A 12,387-nucleotide genomic window follows, 5' to 3' on the forward strand; every position below is an offset into this window, starting at 1 on the left:
ACATAACATGATTCTTCTGAGGCAGTAGTACCATTTTCCCCATCCTATGGGTGGAAAAACTGAAGCAGAGAGAAATTAGGTAACTGGCTTTGTCACACAGTTATAAGTGTCAGAATAAGGGCTGACCACAAAATGTGCAAGCCAGAGTCCATGCATGTCATCACTGCATCATCCTGTTTTTTCAGTGTTAGAATAGCCTTGTCAGGTTTTAATTTTTAAATCTAAGAGACTGTTCCCAATATATAGGGTAGGGTCACTAGGCCTGGATGGGGATCAGGGCCATCTTTGGGGCAACCGGTGGGCGGGGTGATAGGGGGCGCCCCTGGCGGCCTGGCGCTGCCCCTGGCTGGCCCTGTCCCCAATCACTGCCGCAGATCACCTCCCTCTTGGTGGTCAGTGCACATCACAGCAACTGGTCATTATGCCCACCTTCCTGTCTTTCGGTTGATTTGCATATTAGGGTTTTATTATATAGGATTGTTTCAGGTCTTATAATTAGGTCTTTGATCCATTTTGAGTTAATTTTTGTATATGGAGACTATCTGTTCTTAATTGAAGCTCTAGCATCCTACACAAGGCTCAGCACATATAATGGGAGTTCAATATATGTTTGTCGATAGAATGAATGAATGGATGGATAGGTGAATGAATACAGAAATAGATTATTCTGAGGTGATTCAATCAAAATAATGCAGTATAAAAAGCCAGAAAAGGAAAGCTTTAAAGTGGTGTTAGATACTGTTACAGAGTTATAGGGAGTCCGAAAAGTCCACTGAATTGAATGTTCAGAAGGGATTTTATCTTTAGAGAGTTGTTCTAGTAAGAATATGAACCAGATTTTTCACTGAATATAAACCAGAACATAAAGAATTAAGGATGAAGTAGGTAATAAAGATACGATTACAGTAAGATTGCCTTTGTCTTTATTTTTATTACTTTGGTGAAAATAGAATAGGTGATATACGTATGTGAGGATAACAGAATCAAGAAAGGGGTTTGTTGGTTTCTTCATTTTAAAATAGCAAGAGTGAGCATATTAGTTAGAAAAATACAAGTATCAGTCAGTGGATAAAAATATGTTGAAGGTATAGAGGGAAAAGGGGAATTATAAATAAATTTCTAGAAGAGGCAACTTAATCACATATAAGCTTAAGAAAGAACCTACTGTCCCCAGAGATTAGAGTAATGGGAAAATGTGAAAGTAAGGGACATAGAGAACCAAATAAATGTGCTATAACCTCAACTTACCCTAGATGATCTATTTACAAGTTACTCCAGAGCAGGTATTCAATAAATATTTGTTAAATGAATGGGATGAACAGACAAATGAATAGATGCAATGATATAAATGTGTTGTTTTCTATATCTTCTTACCATAGACATGATTTTTCATAATTTCTTAAGCTAAATCATTGATGTGATAAGGAATGACAGATTGTACCAATCAGGGAACACCTTTAGTGAACATTTTTTAACAACAGATTGAACAAAAATATGATGAATACCCTTATGCATTCTACTGTTATTTAAATCCCTAATGATGGAATTATCTATGTGCTAACATTATTCATTTTACTGAAAGCAACAGTAAGTAAAGAAACAGTTTATGTCAAAGAAAAATATATGTTCAATCAATAACCAGAAAAATATGTATGTATCAATATTTGTCTAACTCCAGAAGAAAAAACAAGATTAAGAAATAAAAAGTTTAATTTTTACTGTTTAAAATAATTGTTCAACCTGAAAATTAAATCCCAGATCTAATTTTCTAATCTGTTGAGCATTCTCTTTATAAAATGTTCTATTTTTAATGGTTTTCACATTCCAAAAATATACACCAAGCTGTATAAAAAACACTATTTAAAATTCACTAGAAGTTACTTTAAAATAAATAATATGTACACTGACTTTATAACACTCTCCTCTGTTCCAACTTCAGAACTTGTTACTAAGTTAAAAGATCACAGAAACAGATGAACACTTTTGTATCACTTGACAGACATTGAAAATATTAGTTAGCTTTCACTTGCTAACTACTAGAATTTATATCTATATATATAAAAGCCGAAGAGACCAGCCGACCGGTAGCTATTACGTGCACTGACCAACAGGGGACAGATGCTCAACGCAGGAGCTGCTGAGTTGCAGTGACTTGGCAGCTGCAGTTCTTGGGTGATGCTCTCGGAACCAGAGAGGACAGAGCCCAATTCCAGGGCGCATCACCTGAGAACTGCCCTCTCACAATCTAGGACCCCTCAGGGGATGTCAGAGAGTTGGTTTCGACCCAATCCCTGCAGGCCAGGCCAAGGGACTCCTTGGGTGCATGAATCTGTGCACTGGGCCTCTAGTATTACTATAATGTTGCTTATTTTATTGTGCATTTCAATATGACCTTTGTCAAAAGAAAAATATGTTTGTGTTTTTTAAAAAAACATCAGGGAATAAAAAAGTTTTATGGTTTCTTCATACCTTATATAGAAGCTAAATTTACAATTTACATTATTCTTTCAACAATTTAATTACTGCATACCATGCACAAAAGAGGTCAGTGGCACAAAAGAGGTGGGTGAAACCGAATGAGTAAGGGATTGATCACTGTTGGAAGGAGTCAAATTATAGCAACAATAATTAGTACATATAGTCTATTTCAAAATGTGATTTTCACACACAATTACTATAATAAATTACTTTATGTGGTAAAGATACAAGGATGGAAACAAATTAAACCAAATCAAGGAAATCAAAATAGGAATCCAAGTTCATTGTATAATTGAAGAAATGGATTTGAGAGATATCCTGGAAGAAGTGATAGGATATACCAATCACCAATATGGTAAGAATAAAAGTTGGAAAATAAGAATTATGGGGAAGATAATGGTCTCCAACTAGCTGAATAATTTATTTTGCTTTTTTAAAGGATCTGGAATGCAGTGGCACCTTGGAGCTCACCACTGGTATTCCCCATCCTTCTGAGCCCATGCTGAGGAGCTGCTGGCCCTATCAAAGACTATGTATCAAAGGCAGGTTTGACCATCAAGTCCGAACACTGAATGTTTCCAGTGACCATGCCAGAGATTTCATATTCTAATAAGGATTGCCCTTTCCAGCACTCTTCTTAGGAATTTCTGCATTCATTGCACTTTATTCCTATGGCTCAAAAATTTTGGACTGCCTCACATATTTGTATACATGTGTAGAGTATCTTTATGTTTTATTATATGTGCATTTTAAGTGAATATTCAAGCCATTTTCATGAATGTGTATACCCACTCTGTTGTGCATTACAATATTATCTGGACACTATTTGTAATACCATATGTATATCTTCGGTTTAAAAACTGTCAGTATTGCCCTGGCTAGTGTAGTTCAGTAGGTTAGAGTGTCATCCCATACAGCAAAAGGTTCCAGGTTCAATTTCTAGTCAGGCCACATATCTAGGTTGTGAGTTTGATCCCCAGTTAGGGCGCATGCAGATCAATGTTTCTCTCTCACACTGATGTTGTTGTTGTTTTCTCTCCCCCCTTTCCTCTCTTTCTAAACGCATTTTTTTTAAATGTCAGTGTCATTGGTTATGTTCTGTAAGTGAGAATTTCACAAGTGTTCCATCATCTCCATGAACTGCTGGTACCAATTATAGCAGACACACTGTAGCCCTGTGAGATAAAGTATCCTGATAGTTTTTACTAGAATTAGCCACCACACCACCACACCACCATACTCTTAAAACATCCCCACATCCACCTTTCAGTATTAATGATTGTGTTATTTTTCAAGATTTTCATGTATATAAATATTTCTGTTCAGAAACCCTTTGAAATGATCTATTGTCAGAAGTAAATAATAATTAGCAATGACCAGTAGGGTCTTGGGAATACCTTCTGGTGTTGTTCTTCCTTCATCCTCTGTAGTTTTTTATTTTCTTCTTCCTTTAGAGAATCCTTATAAGCCTGTCTTCTGGCCTGTAAAGATATAGGGGGGAAATTCAGAGGAAAAAGCATCGCCACAATATACTAGTCTGCCTACCATGGATCTGGTGTTAATAACTCAACCTCTGTACTAAGCATACAGCAAACTCTTCATACAGACTTAACTATTGAATTATTTATGCATGTGTCTGAAGATGTCCCTTGGGATATATAAAAAAAATGCTAGGATAAGCACATTTTATAATACGATCTAAATACTTGTTTAATTTGGGTTTTAAAAATATCCCCTCAAATTTGACTTTAGGTGGTGGGCACACAATGCAATATATAGATGATGTAAGATAGAAATCTACACTTGAAACCTACATAACCTTTTTAACCAATGTCACCCCAATAAATTTAATGAAAATTTTAAAAAAGAAAGTTGCAGGGTGAAAGGGAGATAGAAAAAGAATGTAAAAGAAAATAATTTATTTAAAGTTTCAAAATGGCAAATTCGCTTTCTTAATGAACAGTTGTGAAACTCAGCTAATAAATCATTGAGAACACTTTTGTGAAAGTGAATGATGCTAACACCTTCCTGTTAGAAAGTTGAGGGAGAAGAAGTTGTTGCAGAAAAAAAAAAAATCTGTATTGCTTCTTTAGAACTGCTAACCAAGAACTGTGTTGGGCCACTTTTCCTGAAAACTGCTACTACTAAGGGAATGAAAAAAAGAGAGAAATTGTCCACCATGAAATGTAACTAGATGCAAAGATAAGGGACCATTTTTCTTTTTGAGCAACAGAGGTTGGGGCACAGCCTTCTTGTCGAATTCTTAGTCACGGTCAAAAGTAAATATTACCCCTTTAAGAGACTTATAACTCACGGCTGTCTAACCTCTTTGGTCTGGCATTCATGTTACGATCAGATGGCTTCCAATTATCCTCTCTAGCCTATTCCCTATGACTTTCCTCAGCTCAAACTAAACTTCTATTTCTCAAAATTACCCCATGCAAAATAAATACATACATACATATATACATACATCCCCACAGAGATAGTCGACATAGTGTACATTTTTTCTAATGAGAAGGCTTTGAAATAGAGGAAAGTTAAATATTTTTCAAGAATATTCCAACCAGCTGATTAGTTAATATCAGAGACAAGCAATAGTGACACTGAGTTTAGAAGCACTGACATGTCTACTGCTCATTAATGGATCCTGTTAAAAAGCCTGTCAACTGGTAACTGCTACCACAGGATTCCAGAGATGCATTTCTTTCTAAGTCTTTGCATCCCCAGTCTGTACCTGAAGCATATTTCTATTTCTGAGCAGAAAAACAAGGCCTGTTAAGGAGCACAGAAGTCATAAATCTGGCTGAATTAGGACCCCCTGGGGAGCCTTAGAAGAGCCAGCACACACAGCAGGATGTCTTTAGTCCCACTGACCCACCATGTCAGGCTTCCACACACTGGCATAGAGACCATATACTCTGGAAGTTATGAGATATCAAGTATTCTGTCTGTTCACTGGTCATATACTTTCTCTCTCACACACTGATTTGTAGTCCAGCCTCTGTAAGTCAGAGAGGCCAGCCTGGTAAGCTAATGTGCATGAAATTTCATTTTTCTCATAAAAGCACCAGCAGCATCATGGCAGCCGGCTGCATATTTCAGGACTTGTTCTTTGGACTAACAATCCATAAAGCTTATGTAGGCTGGGCCCCTCTTTCCTCTTACTATAATTTTTCTCAAGCACTTTTTTTTAAATATATTTTATTGATTTTTTACAGAGAGGAAGGGAGAGAGATAGAGAGTCAGAAACATCGATGAGAGAGAAACATCGATCAGCTGCCTCCTGCACATCTCCCACTGGGGATGTGCCCGCAACCCAGGTACATGCCCTTGACCGGAATGGAACCTGGGACCCTTCAGTCCACAGGCCGACGCTCTATCCACTGAGCCAAACCGGTTTCGGCCTCAAGCACTTCTTAATTCATTCCCCCATTTCTGTCACTATAGAACCCATATTGTATCAAATAAGAAGACATACTTGCCAGAGAGGGATTGTATCATCTAAAACACTACTAATTAGAATAGTGGAGCTCTGGATGTGTTCAGAAAGCCCTTGTATATATATGCAAACCCTGCAACATTAGATGGGCAAACATCCTATGACTTTCTCTTGTATATCTCCTAAATACAAGGGGACTGTGATAAGACAGAAGGTGGGAGTGGTTCTTCTTTTTAGAGAAAGCTAGTCTTCATCACAAATATTCCACAGAAAACCTAAAAGGGCTGGGGGGAGGGGTAAGGGAGTACATCTACTCAAGAGATTAAAAGAAGGAGTAAAATATTTAGTTAAAACAGATATTATGATTTGAGTGGGAAACTTAAATTCTGTTTGTATACCTTCCTTTTAAACTTAACCACTTGATGCCCAGCTGGTGTGGCTCAGTGGTTGAGCATCGATAAGAGGTTGCCAGTTTGATTTCCGGCCAGGGCACATTCCCCAGGTTGTGTGCTCAATCCCCAGTAGGGGTGCACTCAGGAGGCAGCCAATGCATGATGTTCCTCTTTCATTGATGTTTCTCTCTCTCTATCCCTCCCCCTTCCTCTCCCTTCAAAAATCAATAAAAATATATTTAAAATAAACAAAAAAACACACTTAACCACTTGTTCATTTACCAGAATATGGCTCCTGGTTTTGGATTCAGAAAAAAAAAATGGTTAGACACATAAAGTGTCATTTAAAACTGGGAAGTCACCTGGCACCTTAACTATGAAGACTTCAAAGTTACTTGTAATCCTCATGCATGCTTACCCAGCTGTGATCCCTAGGCAGGACAGGAAGTTTCTGTTCAAAAACAAGGGAGGAATCAGTTTTGATCACTATTTTTCTTAGTTTTAAATCCCAGAAATTTCTATATCATTGTATTCAGATATTTTTCTAACATTAAATATGAATTTACGTAATATTAAAACTTAAAATTTTGTTACTCAACTACAATACACAGTTTGACTCATCCTCTCCCAAAGCTATGCTTATAATATAGGTATTCAGTAAACAATATTTAACCCTCGTATGTGCAAGCACTATGGTTAAGACATAATCCCAGACCTCAAGGTGGAAGTCAGACAAGATCAATCATTATAGTACATCACGATAAGTATTGTAAAAGAGGAAGCTATAAAGAAGGACATTTAATTAAACTGGATCAAGGGCACCTTCTCAAAGTAGATGACACTAAGTTGTGTCTTAAAGAGTGAATTAGAATAAGACTAAGTGGGGGGAAGGAAATTTGAACAAATGGAAAATAACATTGTATTGGTTTTCTAGGGCTGCCATAACAAAGTATCATAGTCTGGGTGGCTTAAACAATAAAAATTTGGTGTCTCACAGTTGTAGAGGCTGGAAGTCCAAAATCAAGGTATCTGCAAGGTTGGTTGCATGAGGTAAGGATCTAGGCCTCTCCCTTTGGCTTGGAGATGTGTCTTCTCCCTGTGTCCTTTACATCATCTTCCCTCTGTGTCCATCTCCGTGGCCAAATTTCCCCCTTTATAAGGACACCTCTACTATTGAATTAGAACCCACCCTCATGACCTCACTTTTACTTGATTACCACTGTAAAGGCCCAATATCCAAATTATGTCACATTCTGAGGTTCTGGAGGTTTTAAATTTAAATTTGGGGGTGAGGAGGACACAATTCACCCCATGACAAGCATTAAATTCCTGTTTCAAGACGGTGGAATAAAAATGTTTATGCTCCTTTCTTCTCTCAAAAATTACCCTAAACAGAAGAGGAAATAAAACAAACAAACTCTATCTTTAAAAACTGAGAGACAGCTGTATTCCCAGACAACAATCTATAAAGACAGAGTAGATGGAGAAATGGTAAGTGACTAAGAGAGGAAGAGAGCATGCCTGAAGACTTGCTGGCCGGGGATAGAGGACACCCATAAGGAGCCAGTCTTCTCCATAGATCAATGTGAGGAGCCAGTATCTGGACCAGTTATTAGGGAAGGTTGAAGGATGCTGGGAAGATGCCTATGCCTGCTCCCACCTGAAAATTCATGTACTAACAATCCCAATCCTGACAGGAAATCAAAAGTGCATTCTCTGCATAAACTAAGCAAGGCAGGCCTGGAACAGAGGCAGCAGTGGTCAGATATCCCGTTGAGAATGAAATGATTCTGTGAAATCCAGCATACTGAGCAGTGAGCCTCTCATGCTCTCTGCACTTTCCTCTGAGAGGCAGAAAGTGGATATTTTATCCATGAAACAAGAAAATATTATTTTTAAATAGCAATGCAGAAAAAAGAAGCTCTTGGCAATTAAAAATATCTCCTCTCCCTCCACAAAAGACAAACCAGTAAAATATTTAGAAGATAATATATTTTTTCTTATCTCACTTGTATTTTCTTATATCTGCTCCAAATTTCTTAAACAGAGCTCCTAAAATCATTATAGTTTTCTAAGTGATAAGAGCAGTAGGAGCATCTTTTGTTCTAATGAGGCAACTCTGGGAGGGCTCCCGGATGGAGGCTGGTCACCAGAGAAACCAAGCCATAATTAGAAGCTTGGAATCTTCAGTCCCACCTCCCCCTGTCCTTAAGAGACGGCAGAGGAGCTGGATATGGAGCTACTAAATTGGGAATGCCTATGTGGGGAAGCCTCTCTAAAAATCTCAAAAGCACGGGGATTTGGGGCACTTCTAGGTAGGCGAACATATCCATATACCAGGAGGGTAGCCACACCCCAACGCCATGAGGACCGAAGATCCTGTGTTTAGGACCCTCCCAGACCTTTCCTATGTATCTCTTCATCGGGCTGTTTATTTTTATTATATTCTTAATTAGCAGGACAATGTGTTACCCAGAGTTCTGCAAGCTGCAGTAGCAAATTAAGCAAGCCCAAGGAACCTCCCATTTGTAGCCATGCTGGACCAGAGTTGTGAGGAACCTGGGGACCTACTAGTTGCAACTGGCACCTGAAGGGGAGGCAGGCTTGTAGGACTGAGCCCTTAACCTGTGGGAGCTGACACTATATCCAGGTAGGTAGTGCCACAGTTGAGTTTAATTGTAGGCCACCTAGCTGGTGTCCCAGCATTGCTTACTGTGAGAGATAAAATCTACACGTCTGGGGTCAGAAGCGTTGAGCGTGTGGTGGTGTAAGAGCAAAGGAGACACAAGGAAGAGAAAGAACTGGGGTTTTTCTAACTCAATATGCCAAGAAGAGGAGGAGGGATTAGTCAAAGATAAATTAGAGGAGAAAGATATTTTTTACAAAATGTTAGAAGATAAATCTAGGAGGCCTAGGTTTTGAATAATAAAAATTCCATTAAGAGAAAATGAAGATAAATAAATCAAAGAAATAACACAAGAAAATCGTTTAGAACTAGAAATGAGTTTCCTTTATTCTCTAAAAGGAATAAAAATGATCCTGCGCTAAGACATATCAGTATGAAATTGCAGAATACCAGAAAAAAAAGATATTAAAGTATTTCCAGGGAAAGTAGGGGAAAGCCCGCTTATAAGGACTGATATTCAGATAGCCTTGGAGTTCCCAAGAACTAATACTCAAGGTTAGAAGAGCAATGCCTTCAAAATTCTGAAGGAAAACTATTTCCAATCTGGAATTCTTACCAGAAAATTGCAAGCTAAGAAAGAGGGGTGAATAAAGATAATTTCAGACATGCAAGGACCTGAACATGCATCTTCTCTTAAGAAGATACTAAATAATATACTCTACCAAAACAAACAAAATAAAGCAAGAATGTAGATGAGACCCAGAAATCGGGGGACTCAACATAGGAAAGCAATAGCAGTAACTCCTCAGATCAGCGGTTGCCCACCTTTCGGATCTCACGGACCACCAGTGGTCCATGGATCACAGGTTGGCGACTGCTGCCCCAGATGACTTTAAAGCAGTGATTCTTATCATTGGCTGCACATTAGAATCACCTGGGGAACTTTAAAAGCCCTGAAGTCAGGGCCACGGAGCAACAGAATCTCTAAGGGTATGACCAACACATCAGTGAATTTTAAAGCCCCCCAGGTGATTCCAATGTGCAGACAAGGCTGAGAATTCTGTGAAAGGAAAGTTTCAGAACAAGAACTGAAGGCATTCATATGTTCAAAGGAAACTAAGAAAATGCAAAAAGAAAGAAAAATTTTTAAAAAGAGAAAATGTAACTGGCTTGGCAGCGAGAATATATTTACATCGTCATAATAAGGGAACACATAAAATACTGAATAGTTATATTAGGAGAATAGGGGAAATAAATTATTATTAAGAAAGAAAATTGATTGGTCATGAGATAGCAATATACACATTAACAGATATATAGAGTCAAATAACAAAAGAAGCAGCTAGGGGAGTATGGTGGGATGAATAATGTCCATGTCCTAATCCCTGGAAGCTGTGAATATTACCTTCTATGGCAAAAGGGAATTTGCAGAAATTATGGGTCTTGAGATGAGGCGATGAGCCTGGATGATCCAGGTGGGCCTAATATAATCACAAGGGCCCTTTAAGAGGAAAGCAAAGTAAAAGAGTGCAGAGCAGGTGATGTGAGAATGGAAGCAGAGATCAGAGTGATGTAGCCACATGCTGAGGAGCCAAAGGATGGTGGTGACCAAGAGAAGCTGGAAGAGGCATGGACCAGATTCCTGGCTAAAGTCGCCGGAGGAACCTGCCCTGCTGACACTGATTCATACTCATTTCTAACTTCTGATTCCAGGACTGTCACAATAAATGTGTGTTGTTTTTTAGCCACTAAGATACAGTAATTTGTTACCGCAACAATGGAAAAATTTTTATTGAGTTATAATTGACATATCACATCATATTAGTTTCAGATCTACAACATAATAATTCAATATTTGTATATATTGGGAAATAATCACCACAGTAAGTCTAATTCACATCCATCTGTCACCATACATTGTTATAAAACATCTTCTTGTGATGTGAACTTTTAAGATCTATTCTTTAGCAACTTTCAAATACATGACAGAGTATTCACTATAGTTACCATGCCTCACATTAAATTTCTTGACTTATTTTATAAGCAATTGGAAATTAATACAGAGTTTAAAGTGTTGGAGTGAAAGTGGGATTAAAGGCCTAACAGGGGACATATACCCTTAAGTGTTGACTTTTTAAAGAATGTGACACATGGATAAAAATTAAAGTAACCAAGCTTCATTGAGTGTTTAAAGTAGTGAAAATATATGGCCATAAAGACATAAGTGATTGAGAAAGTGCTCCTCAAGCATTAATGTGCACACAAGTCACCCACAGACCGTGTTAAAAATGCAGGTTCTGATTTAGGTCTGCAGTGGGGCTTGAGATTTGTCTAGATTTCTATAAGCTCCAGGTGATGCCCATGGCCCATGGGCCATACCAGGAGTGACAAAGACCTAGATTTTAGGACTGCAGAGAGAGCATGGTTAGAGGGGAAGAGAGCAGAAAGCAGGTAGGACTTTTTGATTAAGTTACGGTATTTTGACTTTATCTTTAAAGATATAGAGGCCACTGGACAGTGGAACAATAGGATGAGAGTTTTAACCATTATTATTCTCTTTAGAAGAGGAGGAAGCAGGGGACATCAAACCAGAGCCTGGAAACAATTTACTGTGCAATCTTTTGTCTGAAGTTCTCTTGTATAACATCTAAAGGAATTTTCTTGCAGTCTTTTTCCCTGACATAATTCTATAGTAATGTATTAAATTCCTACCTGCCCATGACAGATCCACTTGTAAATAGCATAAGAAAGACAATTTTCTCAGGACCGTGTGACTAATACACTCATCAATACACAAAACATGAGGCTCTGGATGACAAAACATTACTGATACTTTGGACAACAGTTTTAAAATTCAGGATGCTCTTGTTAAATTGAAGAATTGAGCCAAAATCAACAGAACAAGCACACACAGTTCCGCCAGGTGTTTCAAACCCAGGGGTCAGGAAGCTCCGAAACCAAGACCATCCTCGAAGCTAAACATCCACTTGGTAAGGCTCCCCACTCCTGTTTTCCCTCCCCGCACACAGTTCCGCCAGGGGTTTCAAACCATAGGGGTCAGGAAGCTCCGAAACCAAGACCATCCTCGCAGCTAAACACCCACTTGGTAAGGCTCCCCACTCCTGTTTTCCCTCCCCTGCCTCACTGCCACAGGGTGTCTGGACAGATGTCAACTACTGCCCCTCCATAGGATTTAACTCTACTACCCACAGCCTCTGAGCCCTCTCCTCCAGAGCCCTGCAATGAGGGGAGAGGATGACCGATTTGATATGACTTGAGGAGCCCACACTAGCAAATTTGCACTTTGAAACATCACATTAGCAACAGAAAAAAAAATAATCAAACACTTAAAGGTTAATGAGTAAGAGTAAAATGGCCTTTTCCCAAGGAGTGTCATAATGTGTCCCTGGCATTTTTAAAATGTGGTCACTAACCAGAAAGGGGGTGGG

At 38.6% G+C, this 12,387-nt stretch overlaps 1 protein-coding gene across 1 annotated transcript in view; it reads right to left on the reverse strand.

Annotated features, from left to right (window-relative positions):
- EPSTI1 (epithelial stromal interaction 1 (breast)) overlaps nucleotides 1-12,387 on the reverse strand; it is a 113,830-nt gene that overhangs the window by 32,209 nt on the left and 69,234 nt on the right. Inside the window, exons 9-10 of the mRNA XM_005853257.2 lie at nucleotides 6,731-6,763; nucleotides 3,876-3,959 (exon numbers count right to left, since the gene is read on the reverse strand). Of these exons, the coding sequence (XP_005853319.1) occupies nucleotides 3,876-3,959; nucleotides 6,731-6,763 (117 nt within the window). The remainder of the gene's footprint in view (nucleotides 1-3,875; nucleotides 3,960-6,730; nucleotides 6,764-12,387) is intronic.

The sequence above is a fragment of the Myotis brandtii genome, unplaced genomic scaffold (genome assembly GCF_000412655.1).
Source record: "Myotis brandtii unplaced genomic scaffold, ASM41265v1 scaffold102, whole genome shotgun sequence".
NCBI lineage: Eukaryota > Metazoa > Chordata > Mammalia > Chiroptera > Vespertilionidae > Myotis > Myotis brandtii.